The sequence below is a fragment of the Oryx dammah genome, unplaced genomic scaffold (assembly GCF_014754425.2).
Source record: "Oryx dammah isolate SB20612 unplaced genomic scaffold, SCBI_Odam_1.1 HiC_scaffold_29, whole genome shotgun sequence".
Lineage (NCBI taxonomy): Eukaryota > Metazoa > Chordata > Mammalia > Artiodactyla > Bovidae > Oryx > Oryx dammah.
The window spans coordinates 60,656,486-60,674,902 of record NW_024070213.1 but is presented as its reverse complement, the minus strand read 5'-3'; the positions used below and the strand labels follow the sequence as shown (position 1 = coordinate 60,674,902).

At 48.3% G+C, this 18,417-nt stretch overlaps 2 protein-coding genes across 3 annotated transcripts; one reads left to right on the top strand and one right to left on the bottom strand.

The window, feature by feature from the left end:
* Window positions 1-3,011: 3,011 nt before the first annotated feature.
* On the top strand, window positions 3,012-16,162 carry GLS2 (glutaminase 2). Of its 2 annotated transcripts, none has more exons than XM_040232972.1 (18): window positions 3,012-3,533; window positions 7,242-7,341; window positions 7,762-7,883; window positions 8,441-8,570; window positions 9,101-9,180; window positions 9,263-9,426; window positions 9,963-10,021; window positions 11,286-11,318; window positions 11,609-11,667; window positions 12,221-12,287; window positions 12,414-12,464; window positions 12,651-12,827; window positions 13,482-13,613; window positions 13,728-13,820; window positions 14,014-14,075; window positions 14,595-14,671; window positions 14,965-15,028; window positions 15,176-16,162. In XM_040232972.1, the coding sequence occupies exons 1-18, from the start codon at window positions 3,421-3,423 to the stop codon at window positions 15,330-15,332; spliced, it is 1,740 nt and encodes a 579-aa protein (XP_040088906.1). In that variant the 5' UTR covers window positions 3,012-3,420; the 3' UTR covers window positions 15,333-16,162. The 2 variants fall into 2 exon arrangements, with proteins under 2 accessions (XP_040088906.1, XP_040088905.1); XM_040232971.1 differs by having other exon boundaries at window positions 3,072-3,291; window positions 15,176-15,838.
* On the bottom strand, window positions 15,807-17,970 carry SPRYD4 (SPRY domain containing 4). Its single transcript, XM_040232981.1, has 2 exons — window positions 17,762-17,970; window positions 15,807-17,418 (listed from the first exon to the last, which is right to left on the bottom strand). Exons 1-2 carry the CDS (start codon window positions 17,964-17,966, stop codon window positions 16,880-16,882), a joined length of 744 nt encoding a protein of 247 aa, XP_040088915.1. The 5' UTR covers window positions 17,967-17,970; the 3' UTR covers window positions 15,807-16,879.
* Window positions 17,971-18,417: the final 447 nt, after the last annotated feature.

The window sequence follows — 18,417 nt, the reverse complement described above, 5'->3', positions numbered from 1 at the left end:
ACAGGCTCTTAGATAGTTCCCAACACTCCTAGATTCTAGTTAGTGCCTTCCCTTAGCTCTACAACAGCTGTTCTAAGTACTTAGTAGTCTCAAGCTTTCTACCTCACTTCTTCCTATAATCCCAGCATATAATATTCACCTTCTATCTTCAGCCTTTTCATCTCTACTGCCTTTCCTCCTCCACATACTGAGATGATGGTTTTCTTAAAAAGACAAAACAAAAACAAATATTTAAAACAAACAAAAGCCCCTTCCCTGAACTGTATGTTCTTCTCTAGCTAGCTATTCTTGTTCTTATTTTCCCCACAGTTAAGAGCTATCTACATTTGCTAAGTGTCCTCATCTCTCATGAGAAAACATTCTTCCCATTCTTTTCTTTCTTTTTTTTTTTTTACTATATTTTAATTTATGCTAGATTTGGGAAACCATCAGTGGGTTCTATAAAAACAAAACATAATCAGATTTGCATTTCTCAAAGGTCACTTGTGGCTCTGCTGTAAAGAACAGATTGGAAGTGAGTGAAACTGATGGGAGGGAGACCTAAATTAAGAAACTTAACTAGAATAGTAGCAAGGCGAATGGGGAGAAGTAACAGTTTTGAGACCTATTATGGAGAAGGAAATGGCAACCCACTCCAGTATTCCTTTTTTTTTTTTTTTTTTTCTTTTTTTTTTTTTTCCACTCCAGTATTCCTGCCTGGAGAATTTCACAAACAGAGGAGCCTGCCAGGCTACAGTTCACCAGGTCACAAAGAGTCCGACACGACTAAGCAACTAACACATACACACACAGAGGATCTGAAGGATGAGGAAATCAAAGATTACATATTTCTTGCTGAATAATGATAGTTATTGAGTAGAAGATACAGATGGAGCAATCTGACTACTTAGAAATGCCCTGACACATGCCATGTTTTTCTTGACAGCTCAGAAAGCTTCAGAGAAATAACTTTCCTGTGAAATAAGATTAGCCTACTACATTTGGAAAAAATCAATGCTGGCTCAAGTTTACACTAAGTATTAAGACCCAGAACTTTCTTAAATAATCAATTGGCAACACTGTAAAGCAATTATTCTCCAATTAAAAATAATAATAATAAAAGAAGTAATGGGCAAAACCATTAATAAGGCAGCCAGGGTATCCTGAATTAGAGTCCTACCTAAGAAGAAGGGATAGGGCAGTTAAGGAATGACTACAGCAGAGAAAAACAAACAATCCAAAACAAAAGAAGGTCACTCTATTTGGTTTCAAACTAAATAACATTCCAACCTTAACCAATCCAAAGGAGAACTGCCTTTCCATAGAACATACCAGTGTATGGTTTTGATATTTCTTTTCCCACAGTTATCCTTGATGCTCATTTTAATCCAAAAACAAAAAGGAAAGCTAGTGACATTCTGTGATACAGTAAGCCTCTAACCAACTCTTAGTATTGTATCATACTGACCCCACACAAATCTTCCTTCAGGAAAGAGGTCATTTCCTGGGATAATTCAATGGTTAATTTTGGTAAGGGCTGCATGGTGGAGGGTCTTGAGGTCAGAGACTTGAGCCTGATTCCCAATCCTGATACCTATTAGAGGGATTATCTGAGTCAAAGAAAATCTTAATTTCTGAGTCTTAGTTTCCTCATCTTCAAAATGGGATTAGTAACAGCTATTCTTTAGGTCTCTGGTAAGAAGGAGGGAGACTATATAAAGCGGTTGACACACCATAAGAGTTATTATTTCCATGAGCTTCTATTAAATGCTGTGAAGATACGGGCGAATGCTCTCTTTGTTGCAAATGATAAAATTTCTGAATGTGCTTAGTTTTCAAAATTCTTTTTGTACATCTTTTCTGACGGTGAGGAATACAGAGGCAAGCAATTAAGATAAAATTTCGGGAGCACCTAACGGTTTATAAAATGTTTAAGGGCTCAGAATTAAGGACAGTTTAGTTCAGTTGCTCAGTCGTGTCCGACTTTTTGCGACCCCATGAATCGCAGCATGCCAGGCTTCCCTGTCCATCACCAACTCCTGGAGTTCACTCAGACTCACGTCCATCGAGTCGGTGATGCCATCCAGCCATCTCATCCTCTGTCGTCCCCTTCTCCTCCTGCCCCCAATCACTCCCGGCATCAGAGTCTTTTCCAATGAGTCAACTCTTCGCATGAGGTGGCCAAAGTACTGGAGTTTCAGCTTTAGCATCATTCCTTCCAAATAACACCCAGGGCTGATCTCCTTTAGAATGGGCTGGTTGGACCCCTAAGTCTTACACAGCCACTAAGCAGCAGAACTAAAACGAAAACCCAGGCACCCTAGCAACCTAGGGGGATCTTTCCTCCGCCCACTGATCTCACTTAAGTGCTGCAGGCTGTTTCCAGCCGGGGTAATTGCCGGCCACCTGACTCCTCACTCACCAACACCACGTGCTGGAGACTCGGCGTTCCGCCTCGATGTCGCACTACGAGGGAGGGTACTGAGGGCTGGTTCTGGCCTTCGAATGTCGAAGGTCACGTAAGAGGCCTCTTGAACATGGCTCACTCTTTTCCGAGTGAGAAGAGGTACCGCTCTCCCCTCTCTCCGAGACTTCCATCGTTCTGACCGCCACCCAGTCCTTGGCCCTCGCAAATGCCCCCACTTCAGCTTTCCCGCCCTCAGCGCCTGCATGTACCGCTAGCCGCAGCGGGCCAGAGCGTGGAGGAATCGGTCCGCTTTTATGGACGGCCCACCGCCTTGCTTTCATTGGGTAGCCTCATCTTATCTCCGCCCCCAATTTTTTTTTTTTAACTCTCTCAATGATTGGACCTGGGCATTGTCCATCCCAGCTCTCAAGCACCACCCCCTTCTCGCCAGCTGCTAGACCCCCGCCGCCCCCCGCGCCTCTGCTCCCGCGTGCGCGCCTCCGCGATGCCCTGTCTAGGGGGAATTGGGTGCTCCTGGCAGTGTCCCGAGCCTTGTAGAGACCGGCCCCTCCTCCTGCACCAATCCCACCCACCGGGCCTCTCCTCTCCACTGCACTCCATCACTGAGCTCTCCCCACCTGGTCCGCGGTTCTTCCGGCCCTCCCTCCAACCACCTCTCAGACGCCCAGGGCGCTCGGGCCGAGCGGGCGGCGAGCGGGGAGGATGCGCTCCGTCAAAGCTCTACAGAATTCGCTGAGCAGGGCTGGCAGTCACTGCCGGCGGGGAGGCTGGGGTCACCTGAACCAGAACCCTCTCCTTGGCTGGGGCGTCCGGCACCACCTCAGTGAGGCCGCGGCGCAGGGCAAGGAGACGCCGCACAGCCACCAGACGCAGCATCAGGATCAGTAAGACTCGCGGGACAGGGGCCAGGGACAGGCTCGCTCCCACTCCCACTGCGGTTCCCGCTAGCTTCCGAGTCCTGTTCCCTCAGGAGCGCATCCCATCTCCCTTCTCTCCTCGCTTACTGTCCTGCGATGCCTTTTCCTTTAGATTTGGGGCTTTGGGTCCGCCACGCTCTGGCGGTAAAGTGCCTTGCGCCCGGGAGGGCTTTTGGGCAGGTCGGTGCTCGGGATGGTGCCTATCCGAGGTGCGTACTTAATTGGGAATGCCGGTGGGCGCGAAGTGTTGCTTGGTGCACGTGTCTGAGTGCAGGGCAGTATGAACACTGCCCATCTTCACGCTCCTTTTCTCCCTGATCCTCGTGTGTATTTTCGGGCATGCGTGGGTGTGGAACAGCCTGCCTCGTGTCCTGGTGTACTTGGATCTGTGTGTGACCCGTGTTTCGGCATGTGTGATGTTCGAGTGTTATCGGTACGCAGATACGTGCGTATGTCGTCTGCGTATGTGTTGTGTGCGTAATCAGGACTCCCTAATCTAGAATAAGGGTGGTTCTCCGATTGGTTTTTGAAGGAGGAAAATCTATAGTGGAGGGGAAGATCATAAGACGCAGATCTCCCAAACCAGAACCAGTCAAGAGCCATTAAACGTGCTGCTCTGGCGGCTCCCTGATTTAAGATGTTTTCTTCCTTTGGTCTCAATCAGCTCTAGAGGCTGAACCACTCTCTCTCCCCCACCACCCAGGAACACTTGGTGGATGAGCCTCTTGTCTTCCACACGCAGAAACAGACTGAGAAGGAAATTTTGTCGTCCCCAGAATCCAACACAGACACTATGCAGATAGCCCCTGCTCTTTTATAGCAAGAATAAGAAATGAACCAACTCCCCTGTCATTGACATCCATTGAGGACAATCAGAAAGACATGCACACTATAATTAAAGTAACCAGACAGACCACTCTGTCCTCTACCTCACCACCACCGGATTTCCTGTCCTGGACTGTTGATGGAATTCTCCAGGCCAGAATACTGGAGGAGGTAGCCATTCCCTTATCCAGGGGGTCTTCCCAACCCAGGGATCGAACTCAGGTCTCCCACATTGCAGGGAGATTCTTTACTGTCTGATCCACCCAGGAAGCCCCCTGTCCTGGACAGGTAACATTCAGTAAGCTTTATCTATTTATCCTTGATGGCTCAGTGGTAGAGAATCCACCTGCCAATGCAGGAGACTCCGGTTCTGTCCCTGGGTGGGGAAGAGCCCCTGGAGAAGGAAATGCAACCCACTCCAGTATTGTTGCCTGGGAAATTCCATGGACAGAGGAGCCTGGCGGGCTACAGTCCATGGAGCTGCAGAAGAGTCGGACAAGAGTTGGCAACTAAACAATTTATTATTGGTAAGAATTGTTACTATGCTATACATCAGCCTCTTTTCAAGGAGACACAGAATGTTTAAACTTTAAAGAATAAACCTTCTGTCTCCCAGTCTACTTTCCACCCAAACTTTTCCCAAATAATCACCTTGAGAGAAATAGTGGTGGGATAGAGAAAAGGTTTAATCTCCCTCACCCTCACATCTTCTGTGGGATAGGGAGCAAGAGACACCCCTGGGTCCTGTACACACACACCTCCTTCCTTATCCTGTGGCTCAGGTAATAGAAGTGGGGTGTGTGTGTGTGTGTGTATGTATGTGTGTGTTTAACTGGAGTATTTGATTTACAGTTGGAAGTGTTCTTAGGAAACTTGATCCTCCTACCTATTGCTGCCTGTGCTCCCAGAGACTTCTTGGTAAAGGCCTTGGACTGATACTCCTTTGGGCAGAAGGGGTTGAGGGCATGGAGAGGGATGGGTTCTGGGAATGTGGCACCCTCCATGAGAGGAAAGTGTTGGTGGAGAAGGAGGATAGCAAAGAGAAAAAGCCCTGTAATTCAGGTTGTTTTGTTTTTTAATATTTAGCTTTATTTCTAATTATTAAAGAAAAACAAGGTAAATAGAGTATCAAGGAAAAAATTAAGGTCCCAATATTAGAGGTAACCATATATCTGTATTCAATATAAATCCATGATTTATATCCACATATATACTACATGCTATATATGGATGTATAAAAATTTAACAGAAGTAGGATCATAGTATTCCTATTCTTTGATACCTATCTTTTCCATTTATAAACAGCTCTTAATATGATTTAATGTGTGCATGCATGATATGTCCTTTTAATGGCTGCTGTTTTGTCATTGTAAGATTCTATGGTATTGAGATATCCTAATTTATTTAACCAATCTTCAGTTTGGTTACTACATATTCTTATGCAGTTGTTCAATTATGTCTTAGAGTAAATTCTTAGGAAATTTTGCTCTGCAGAGACATCTGTTGTTGATATCTTGTACAACCTTCTAGAGATATTTTATGCAAATATCAACAAATATATGTTGATATCTCTGGTAGGGGAACTAAGATACTGAACGCTGCCTGGCCCAGCCCTGCCTCCAAAAAAAACTAAGATACGACAGTAGAGCAGGGAAGATTGTTTTCTGTCAATAAGATGGTATGTTGTGTCATACCAGAAGCATAAGCGAAATTAGGAGTTTGGGGAATCCTTTGCAGAGTTAATAACATTTGATGTGGACTTTGTAGGATGAGCAGGACTGCACAGGTGAAGGAGGAAAAGGTCTTTCCATGCAGAAGTTTCAGTATACACAACAAAGGCCAGGAAGCCTGACAGTGCCTTAGCCCATTTGGGGAGCCACCTATTTATTACCTGTACCATACTATGGTAGACTTAGACTTCCCTGGTGGCTCAGATGGTGAAAGTGTCTGCCTACAATGCAGGAGACCTGGGTTCCATCTCTGGGCTGGGAAGATCCCCTGGAGAAGGAAATGGCAACCCACTCCAGTATTCTCTGGAAAATCCCATGGACAGAGGAGCCTGGTAGGCTACAGTCCATGGGGTCGCAAAGAGTCGGACACAACTGAGCGACTTCACTTCACTTCACTTCACCATACTATAGTACCATAGTATAAACAGTGTTCTTCAGCTTGCTTCTTTTATTTAATATTACTCCTGGCATAACTGGAGTGTGGGGGCATGGTAGAAAGTAGGAAAGGAATGTTGGCAGGTTTTAAAGAGCCTTTAATGCCATACTAAGAAATAGCACTTATTTTGTAGGTATTAGGGAGCTATCAAAGGTCTGATTAGAGAAATGATATTTGAGTTTTAGAAGGACAACTGTCACATTGTGAACAATGGGTTGCAAGTCAAGAGAATGTGTAATCGACAAACAAGTAGCCACTGAGCAAATACTTTGTAAAAGATAGTTTTTCATGGAATGTCATCGAAATTAAACCTCACATTATCCTTGTGAAGCAGATATTAACCCTTATTTTAGAGATGAGGAAGCAGGTTCGGCTGTATTAAATAACCTGACTTACTATACATATTGAGATCATATAGCTATTATGGGACAAACTCTGTACTTTCTACTACCCCATTCCAGCAGAGGGGGAGAGAAGAAAAGCACATGGATTTGACAGATTCATCCAGGTTTGGTTATGGGTGTAAGGTATGGGGATTGTCCAAATGATTATGCATTTCCAGCTTGGCCTGTGGGTAAGTGGTAACACTATTAATCCAAATGGGAAACACAAGAGGAGAAGCAGAGGGAGGGAGGCAGGCAAGATGACCTCAGACTTGGACATGCTGAGTTTGCAGTGCTATGGTGCATCTAGAAATGCAATTATCTAAGAGGCAACTAGAAACAAATGTCTGAAGTTTAGGAACAAAAGAAAGCTGGAGAACAGGACAGATGTGACAGGTTAGAATTATAGGGATAGATCAGAAGGTTCAGGGAGGCGGTGTAGACCGAGGACACCTCCCTACTGATCAGCCCTTGTTTTAGCAGGAGGAGCAGGGAGCAGTTCTCAGGTTCCTGTCCTTCTCCCCTGTCTCTGCCTCCAAACAGTGACTCTTCAGAGAGTGGCATGCTGTCCCGTCTGGGTGACCTGCTCTTCTACACTATTGCTGAGGGACAGGAACGAATCCCCATCCATAAGTTCACTACTGTAAGTTCCTCTCCACCTGCTTGGGATACTAATCCCCTAGGATCTCTGGAAACTGGGAAAAAGTAGGACAGGTACAAGGCAGCTAATGAGCGGCTACATTATGAGGATGAAAAACAGCTGATGATAGTAGATACCCTAGGCTGTTCCAGAAGAGGTAATTCAACCCTCTGACTCTGCCTATCTTCTTGGTTTGGCACATACATCCAAGGGGTTCAGAAACCAGCTGCCTTGATGAAAAAGGGCAGGAAACCCATGTTAGCCTTCAAAATTGTTATACTCCATCCTTTCTTAGTCTGCAAACCCATTTGTTCCACCTGTTGTAGTAGCTGGGCTTGAGCTCATTGTTATCCATTGGGGAAAATGATTAGGATTGGATTATTGTCCTTGTAGTTGACCTTACCAGGCTTCTTTCCCCGGAAGGCGCTGAAGGCCACCGGACTGCAGACGTCAGATCCCCGGCTCCGGGACTGCATGAGCCAGATGCGCCGCATGGTTCGAGAGTCCAACAGTGGTGGCCTCTTGGACCGAGATCTTTTCCGAAAGTGAGGGCCCGGGAAACAAGGGCACCCCGTCTTAAAACTGTTCTGGGGACACAGACTTTAATAGCCAGGAGGGATCCTAGGGATTCAAGTCAACCCCTCACTTAATTTTATTATTTACTGGTTACACAAGCAACACGTGAATATGCCTATACTTATTCTAAAAATTCAAACAACAGAGAAATACATGTTCTCTTTTCCTTCCCTCCCCGATCCCAGTCCCTTTTTCCTTAGTAGGTATCTTCTAGGTAATGTCCATATACATATGTAAACATTTAAGATTTAAAATATAAAACCCACTTACAGATTATTCAGGGTTTTTTTCCTCCTACCCCAGGACACTATGTCTTGGAATATCTTTCCATATCATTACAACCCTTCATTTTAGAGGCATAGAAACAAGACCCAGAAAGATCCAGTGATAGACTAAAGGGTACATACACAGATGTTGGTCCCAAACCCGATGACCACTCACACTTTTTATTCCCAACCACCATGCCTCCACATGAGTCACAGCTGTGTCTCTCCAGCCCTCTAACCCAATCGTGTCTGGGATCCAGGTGTGTGAGCAGCAACATTGTGCTACTGACTCAGGCCTTCCGAAAGAAGTTTGTCATTCCTGATTTTGAGGAGTTCACGAGCCACGTGGACCGCATCTTTGAGGATGCCAAAGAGCTCACTGGAGGCAAGGTGAGGGCCAAGGGACAGAGGGAGGGGCAAGGGCTCTGGGCCAGGTATACCTTGCTTCTCGGAGATTTCCTGGCGCTGGGAATCCAACGATGAGAGATGAGAAGCAGAACCTCTAAAAGTGGGGGACAAAGGCTTTATGTATTTTTACCTGTGATTTCTAGAGCAAGTGAGGGAATCTGATGTTTTTATGGAGACAATTGACATAAGGATTCAATAGAACTTTGAAAGAGACTATAGGGTTATTGAGCCTAAGGAGAGAAAGGAAAGCTAACCCAGTATTCTCTTTGTATTAATACCTTCTATGCGCTTTACTGCTCTCTATAGGAGTGGGTCTGCAGAAGGGTAAGGCCTAGGACTTAAGGCTTCGGTGTCTCTAGGAACACCAGGCAGGAGGGAACCCTGTTGTCCTGCAGAAGTCAGAATTTTAGCTTTTATCTAAAAGATTCTCCTGATCCTGCACCTCAGCTCTGTTCCCCCTCTCCATGTCCATTTCTCCATTGTCTCTGTTTTGTCTACCCACTCCTACACAGGTGGCAGCCTACATCCCTCAGCTGGCCAAGTCAAATCCAGACCTGTGGGGCGTCTCGCTGTGCACTGTGGATGGTCAACGGTGAGATGCTGGCTGAGGAAGGGGAGGCAGGGCACAGGTGCAGAGCATAGTCCAACCCCTTTCATGGTCTGTTTGCCTCCAGGCACTCCGTGGGCCACACAAAGATCCCCTTCTGCCTGCAGTCCTGCGTGAAGCCCCTCACATATGCCATCTCCATAAGCACCCTAGGCACAGACTACGTGCACAGGTTCGTGGGCAAGGAGCCCAGTGGCCTGCGCTACAACACGCTCTCCCTCAATGAGGAAGGTGAGCACTCCCTGGGCCCGGACCAGACTCACAGATGTCCGCTTGTTATCCCACCCCTCTCCCAAGGGTATGTGTTTCTTTGCCCTTCCTTTTTTTTTTTTTTTTAATTTATCTTTGGCTGCACTAGGTCCTCATTACTGTACGGACTTTCCCTAGCTGTGGTGAGTGGGCTACTCTCTAGTTGTGGAGCACTGTCTTCTCATTGCAGTGGCTTCCCTTGTTGTGGAGCACAGGCTCTTGGGCACTCAGTCTTCAGTAGTGGCAGCACTTGGGCTCCGTAATTGCAGGGCACAGGCTGAGTTACCTTGTAACATGTGGAATCTTCCTGGACCAGGGATCAAACCCGTGCCCCCTGCATTGGCAGGGGGGAGTCTTTACCGCTGGACCACCAGGGAAGTCCTCTGCCCTTCCCGATCAGCTCTGTCACTCCATCCTCCCCAGCAAAGAAACCTTTCCCATCTACCCTGCAGAGTGGGCAGGCTGTAAAGGTTTTACTCAGTGGCTGATAAGACTCCGGGTGGTTTGTATTTCCCCAGGAATCCCCCATAACCCCATGGTCAATGCTGGTGCCATTGTTGTGAGCTCCCTGATCAAGGTCAGTGCTACCTAGGCTTCTGGAAGGTACTGCTCTCTAGCTCGCCTTGTTCTTCTCTCCTTCATATCTGCCTGTCTCTCCAGGGAGATTGGTGGGGCCTTGATTCCTTTGAGGGTGCCCAGGAGGCAGTGAAGACACAGCAGGGACTCACAAATTATGCTGAGGACATTAGTAAGAGGAACTGTATCCCTGCCCCCACCCATGAGTCTGGGGCCCAGAGCTTCCTGGCCCAGAGAGAAGACAGCAGGTCCTGACCCCAACCTAGAACCAAGGGCCGAATGCCAGACACAAGGGGAGGACAGCTCTGTTAGGTACTGATTGGCCACTTCTGGGTGAGGGACTCATGGAAAGAAGGGTGAATGGCCAGACCGGGGCAGCTGTTCACGTCACCCGGAGCTGTGAGTTGGCCTTGAGCAAGGATGTCAGGCCAGCCTGTCAGCTGTAGGTCTCCCAGGGCTTGAGCAACACCCCGAGAGCAGTGTGGGCAGCAACAATCCAGAGCCAATCGCAGCCCCTCCTGAGGAAGGTGGTGTTAGGAACCCTCCCCCTAGGGACTCAGGTGTCAGAGTTCCTGCAGTGTTGACACTATAGCTGACAGACAGGAAGCAATTGGAGGTTTGGGGGGACCAGGCTCTCCCCTTGCTCTGGGATCACTCTGTCTACAGCCCTGTATCTGGGACCTGCCTCATCTCATCCCCATCTAAACAGGCCCTACTGACGTGACCCTCAGCTAGAATCTTTAACTTTACTTCAATTATCAATATAGTTTATATAGTTGAGTATTACAGTGTACGCAACACACACCCTCCTCCCATTCCCATCACTCACTCCAGTCTTGGAGACGGCTGTGGGCGTCAGGAATAGCAGAGTAAGGCTCCAGTGGGGGAATAAGCAATGAGGATGGGGAGCAGGAATAGGGGCAGGGCTTGGGGACAGGACTGGAACCAGGAACATGAAAGTGGGAGTGAGGGATGAGGACTGGCATTGAGGATGGAGATGGGAGTGAAACCCAGGGATGGGTGAGGCTCACAGATGGGGTGAAATTATCTGTACTCATTACTTGATCATAAACTCTAAATGGTTTTTAAGATCACTACATAGGCATGGATACAAAAAGTCTCAGCTTAAAAAAAAGTCATCGTAAAATGCAACACATGCCCAGTAGCAAAACCAATCTAACAGTTTGTCTCCACTAGGTCCTTCTGGCCCTCCCTGTCAGCCTCCTAGGCTTAGAATACTGACAGCTCTTTTTGTTGCCTTGCAGATGGACTGTAACAAAGCAGAAAAGTTTGACTTTGTAAGTTCCCTCGCTGCTCAGCCCCTGGCTGCTTTTCTCTATGGCAAGGTGTCCATTCCAGCTGCCCTGGTGCCTGGCTTTAACTGCACTTTGATGGTGCACCAGCCCATACTAGAAGCCTTATTTCCAGAAGTTTGGGGATCTGGTGTCAGGGAGGAAGACCTTCAGAAGTCCCTGGTGGGATAAGGACTGAGGAGTGCAGAGGGTGAGGAGTGCAGGAGTGCAGAAGCCTGTGTTCACTAGGGGTCTTCATGCATGGGGAGCCTCCCATGCTTCCTTTTCTCTTCCAGGTCTTGCAATATCTGAACAAAATGGCTGGGAATGAATACATGGGTTTCAGCAATGCCACGTAAGGCCCTGTTCACAGGACTGGCTAAATGTGTGTGTGTGGGGGGGGTGTTTTGAATGTGTGTACACACATGCTGAGGGGCGCCTTTAGTGGGGAGGGGGCGTGGTGAATAAAGAAGGAGGATAGAATGTTAGGAGGAAGGAATCCAGGGGAACTTTGACCTCCCAGATTCCTCCCTGCCCCATCCTCGACATTTTGTTTGCTTTGTAAAAGAATTTGTTCCATTTCTGTTTAGTACTTAACATGAGAAACAGCGTGAGAGTCTGCACCTGAGCCCTTTCTTGCCAAGCTTCGAGAAGCCAAAAACATCATTTTCCTAGCCTAGGTGACCACACCATTCGGGTTTGGCTGTGTTTTTCACACTACCATAAAGCTGGGCCCAGTGCTGGCTTAGGTTCAGACATTTCCTCCAGTATCACTGAGAGAATTTATAAAAGGGCTGATTTTTTTTGACATGTGCGATCTAGTTTTCTCTTTGAGGGAAGGTATTCTTCCCCCTTCTCCTCACACCCATCTTTCAAATGTCAACTACTAAACTGGGTGTCTGCTTCAGATTCCAGTCAGAGAAGGAAACGGGGGATCGGAATTATGCCATCGGTTATTATCTAAAGGAAAAGAAGGTAACCGGGAGAGGCGGTAGAGAAAGTCCCTGGGAATTCTGCGGCTGGTGTAAGGGCAGAGGGGGCTGGGGACTTCTGGCAGTGCGACAGGGACTGCTGATGGCTCTCTCCTCTTCGTCCTTGCAGTGCTTTCCTAAAGGGGTGGACATGATGGCTGCCCTTGATCTCTACTTCCAGGTAAGCAAACGCCACCATTCAGCCCAGGGCCAAGGGAGTAAGACAGACTGCCTTCCTTCCTGTGACCCACAAGATGGTCACCAGGGCAATTTGTTGAAGGGTCAAGGTGTCAAGAACATTGCTGTACACCTCAGAGCACAGCATTCAGGTCCACTCCGCACCCTCACCTCTGCCTCGTCTCCACAGCTGTGCTCTGTGGAGGTGACCTGTGAATCGGGCAGTGTCATGGCAGCCACCCTGGCCAATGGTGGCATCTGCCCCATCACTGGAGAGAGCGTGCTGAGCGCGGAAGCTGTGCGCAACACCCTCAGCCTCATGCACTCCTGCGGCATGTACGACTTCTCGGGCCAGTTTGCCTTCCATGTAAGTGCGTCTGGCCCTTCCATCCATTCATCATGAGCCCAGAGCCAAGAAGAGAGGACACTGAGTCTCTGAAGGTGGAGAGGTGGACGTGTGTTCCTGCCTCTCACTAACCTCCAGCCGGGCAATTTAGGCCAAGAATCCTTAGGGGAGTTTGCCAAACACAGCAAGACCTTCAAACACATAAACACAGGAGGGTACAATTTCAGACCCACTCTGCTGCCACCCTTCACATGGCTGGAGGCCCTTCAGGTCTCATACAGGCAGCCACTTTCAAAGAGAGGCCTTTCTGACCACCCACTTCTCCACTGGGCACCTCCCTCCCTCCCCCTTCATCCTCAATCACAGCACCCTGCTCTTTTTCTAATGTGTTATCCTAAGTTGTGATTATTTTTGTCTTTGTCTACCTCCTACCACCTGAATGTAAGTTAACTCACAAGACTTTGTCCTAGCTCTAGGACAGCTTCAGGCACAGAGTAGATAGGTTCCTTACTGAAGCCACAAATTTAAAAGAGGGCAGGGAAGGACAGGAATAAGAAAAGCTAACTAACAAGCCAACAGTTTGAGATGGGCGTGCCCTTGCCCATGCAGTCATTTGGGATTGGCTAAGAGTTGGGGCATCTCTGGCTCATCCTCAGTTCCAACTTTGTCCCCAAGGTGGGCCTGCCGGCCAAATCAGCTGTGTCAGGAGCCATCCTCCTGGTGGTGCCCAACATCATGGGGATGATGTGTCTATCACCTCCACTGGACAAGCTGGGGAACAGCTATAGGGGGGTCCACTTCTGCCAAGTAAGTTACTTTGCATATAGTACTTCGTATTTTTGAATGAGAAAATAAAAGCAATTTCAAGCTCCTACTAAGTGCAGGGAGGAAGTAAACCATCTCTTTGCCTTACAATTCCAGAGGTTGGTGTCTCTCTTCAATTTCCACAACTATGATAACCTGAGGCACTGTGCTCGGAAATTAGACCCACGGCGTGAAGGGGGAGAAGTCCGGGTAAGGAAAACCCTTGGGGCCGGGGGTTACTCATAAGACCATTTCAGAAAAGAACATTACATAACACTTCAGTAAAACCCTAGGCTAAGTTAACCCCTAAGGCTAACCCACGAGGGAGGGGGACAGGGAAGAGCTGGGCATGGGTGGGTCCAAAGTCACAGTTCATCTCAGGCGGGTCTGATTTGTTTTCCAGAACAAGACTGTGGTGAACCTGTTATTTGCTGCCTCTAGTGGAGATGTCTCAGCTCTTCGAAGGTACTTCTACTCTGACCAAATAAACACAATAAAATACTCTTAGTCAGAAATTTCATTAGCTGTCAACATAGCCAAATAGTTAAGTGCTTCAGCCTTACAGTCAGACTGAATGGTCACAGACTGTATTTAAATGAGTTTTTTCTTTAAAGTACAGTGACTGCCATGTGATAAGAACTTAATTAATGGTAGCCACTGTTGTGATTAATCTGGGTGTTAAAAGCAGAGTCCTAGGAGATCGGTAAGGACCTTGCCTCAAATGGACTACCAACATCAATGAATCTGTACTGGATACCTACTACAGGTAGGCAGCGATGTTCCTGGAACCACCACACTCACCCGTGACACACGAGTTGACAGCCTCATCAGATAGAGAACACAGACTGTACAGAGTCCGCAGATCTTGTCATAAGCTCTGTCTTGCTTTTTCTGGAACTCATCCAGTCTGACCCCACTTCAGAAAGGCTACCAGTGACTCTACGCTGATCTGGGTAACTCCAGCTACTTTCTACTCCCCTTTAGGTTTGCCTTGTCAGCCATGGACATGGAACAGAAAGACTATGACTCCCGCACTGCCCTGCACGTTGCTGCCGCTGAAGGTATCTGAAGGTTAAAAATAAGAGGGGAAGCAGATCCCAAGACCTTTCTTTTCTACCAAGAGTACCCCCCATTATGTGTGCCCTCAAGGTTACAGAGGCAACAACTAGTTTTGTCTGGATGACCTTCAGTGTGCAGGCTATTTATTACTGGGTGCTGCAGGGAGCAAAACTGGGAAGAAGCTTTCCCCCCCTTCCCCTTTAGTTCAGACTCCAGCTGCCAAGTGTCTACACACGTTACCACCACAAGCATTAGGATCTGTACCCTCTCGTTTTCCTTCTGCCCATGTTCCTAGGACACACTGAAGTTGTTAAATTCCTGATTGAGGCCTGCAAAGTGAATCCTTTTGTCAAGGACAGGTGAGTAGGATTGAGCTAAAGTGGTGGGGGGGACAGAAAATGGGCAGCGACCTCTCTACTTCTGCGCTCCATCCACCAGTTAGGTGTATAACCAGGGCACTCTTGATGTCTTCTTTGCCTGCTCATGGTCTCTGTTCCTCCTCTCAGGTGGGGCAACATCCCCCTGGATGATGCTGTGCAGTTCAACCACCTGGAAGTGGTGAAACTGCTCCAAGACTACCAGGACTCATACACACCGTCTGAGACTTGGGCTGAAGCTGCAGCTGAGGCCCTGTCCAAAGAGAACTTAGAGAGCATGGTGTGAGCATGAGGCGTGCATGGTCCCTGCCCCAGAAAAAGCACGAGCTGGCCACACACTTAACATATAACCACCAAACATGCTACGGAGGGCTGCACTGCTTCAGTGGGGACCAGGACTAAGGCCAGTGCTTTTTGTGAAAGAGTCGAAATACCCCATTCCCTTGGCAGAAAGCGTACAGAGAAGTGCCTTTGTGGACACCTGCAGTGGAGCTATCTGCAAAGATTGTGGGCTTCTTAAAAGTACAGACTAATCGCTTAGCCCACTCCAGATCATCCCAGATTTTCACGCAGGTCCCCTCTTCTCTCCCAAGAAGCCATTCTGAGAGAGAGTCCGGCGGAGGGGCTCTAGCCCCCACACGTGTATATGTACACAGAGGAAGAGGGAGCTATGTATTGGGCTTTAGTAGTCTGGAGACTTCCCCCTTGGCCAGAAGTGCTGCTGTTACTGCTAATAGCAATTTTATAGACAGAGAAAGTATTTTGTGCTCAAATAAACTTTAATTACATGAATGATTTTTGCCAGACCCAGTCCTTCTCTTTCTCCCCTAGGGCCACCCAGCTGCATCACCATCATAAAGTTATTGTAGAGTAAGATGGAACCACAGGGTCAGACAGAGCCCAAAGAATACATATTTCACATACATACTCACCCCACTAGGTAAATACTGCTTTAGATTAAGTATATTCTGCTGCCAAGTGGGAGCAACTGCTTGGGTCTGAACAAACCCTCAAGTGAATTGTGTAAGACCTCAGGCCTCCTTCCTTGCTCTGGAAGTCAAAACTGTAGCTGAAATGAAGATGGACTGCCTGGAGAATAAAGTTTTTGGCACTCATTCCCTCAATATCCCCCATGTGTCTCTTCTCCTTTGGTCATGATTGTAACTGGTCCAGTGATTGCAACAGATGACCAGGTATCAGAGGTGTGCAATTAAGGCAGATGGACTCAGGGTGAGGAGACCTGCAGCTGTGTGGGGCTGAGAGTCTTAACACTGAAGCATTAGGGAAGGAGGGCTCTGTTCTCATCCTGACACAGTCAGTAAAGCACTGCCTGAGGGAGCCAGAGCCCAAACTCTGTATGTGCTGTACAGAAAGGGCCAAGTCATTCACGGCACCACTCCTCCAGCCAGAGGTAGAAAGGATTTACTCTGGAGAGATTAGGTAGAGCCCCCAAAACAAACAAGTTACATGTGGGCAAAGGGAGGGAGAGGTAGCACAGTGATGAAATTCAAACAAAGCTGAAGGGTAAGACCCCTAGGACTGAATACAGTCTGAGAAAGGCCTGGACACGGAGGCAGAGAGATTGAAGGATCCAGGTACAGAGAAAGTACATTCATAGTAGCCTAGGAAATTGGCAGTAGTTTGGGGGAGGGGAGAGCATGGCCATATGCCTAGCTTTCACAAGGTAGGAGCAAGGAAGACAACATATTGCACAGAGGACCCGTCACTGAATTTTCAGAGCCAGCAGTTTCTTCGGGCACAGTTAAAAGGTTTCAGACACCTGGAGCAGGAGGCAGGCCAAGAGAGTGATTAGGGACTCCAGTCATGGACATACTAGAGCCCTTCAGGTACCTCAAGCCCTGAATGGGTCAGCAGCTCTCCATCCCAAAGGGCAAAGGCAGGCACCACTGGACCCCGGAAATCTGTCTGTAGTATGTGGACCACAGCAATCCGGCTCACATCCACCAGGCTCAGCTTCTGGGCCTCATACTCCAGCAGCAGCCCCACCTTCTCTGGCTGCCCCATGCCCTCAACTGGGGCTTTCTCGTTGGCCAACATGGTGTGCCACTTGCGCTGAGCATAGGTGAACACCCAGGAACGATCGTCAACACCGATGCAGCTATCGCGAGACATGTCCACATCTGCCACTCCTATCCGGAACTGCTGAGAGCGCTTCACTGTCACCTCCCAGTAATGCCTGCCACTGGTGACAGCTGTATCTGCCAGCACAACTGCCCACTCCCGGAAGCGCTCCACATTAAGGGCTAATTTTGTGGGCTCCAATCCCACCATGCCGTATTTGACACCTGTGTCACCTTTGAAGAGTAACAGGCTGCTGTGGGCTGTCTTTTCTTCCAATTTGAAACTGATGCCTGCGGGCAGAGCAAAAAGACTGGATAATGACGTGAGCTAGAACTGTAGAACGTACACAAGCCGATGTAAAACAGGCAGACAAATCACGAGGAAACACGAAAGAGTCAGAATGTCGAGCGGACAAGTGAGTTAGGGCGCTTTACTACGGGCAGCCCAAGGAGCCGAAAAACTCGGACTGGAGAAACCGTGTAATTTAAAGAAACCAGAGAGTCTCCCGCGTTTGGAACGCAGGTGGAGGACGGGAATGAGTCGAAGGGGCTGGGGATGTTTCTCCCGCGGGCTCCAGGAATATCAGACGGAAACTATTTTGGACGTAAAGAAAGTAAAAGGATAGAAGCCTACCTCTGCGGGCTTCCGTGCCGGCAACCCCCAATCGTTTGGCTCCCAGGCGGCAGAGGCACAACGAACGTGCAAAGGGGAGCGCCATCTTGCGCCACGGATGAACAGGGCACGCCCCCAGCTGAGACCCCTCCATCTGCCCGCCTGCTCCTCTAGCACGTGGCGCTCGAGAGCGCGCCGCGCAGTGTGATGACGTAAGAGCCGCCATTTTAGTGAGTTCTGTTTCTGTTCCCTCGGGGGTTGGTTAATCGGGTATTTTGCGGGGCGGAATGCTGTTCTTATTTTAACTAAACAGGACGTTTAGAAAGTGTAGCAAGATGGTTATAAGTATAGATTTTAGAATTAAACAGTGACTGGGTTCAAGCCCACCACCTGTGTTGTTCAGTCACTGTGTCATCTCCGACTCTGCGGCCCCGTGGACTGCAGCACGCCAGGCCTCCCGGTCCATCACCAACTCCCGGAGCTTGCTCAAACTCACGGCCATCGAGTTGGTGATGCTATCGAACCATCTCATCCTCTGTCGTCCCTTCTCCTCTTTCCTTCAGTCTTTCCCAGCATCAGGGTCTTTTCCATTGAGTCAGTTCGTCACATCAGATGGCCAAAGTATTGAAGCTTCAGCTTCAGCATCAGTCCTTCCAATGAATATTCAGGACTGATTT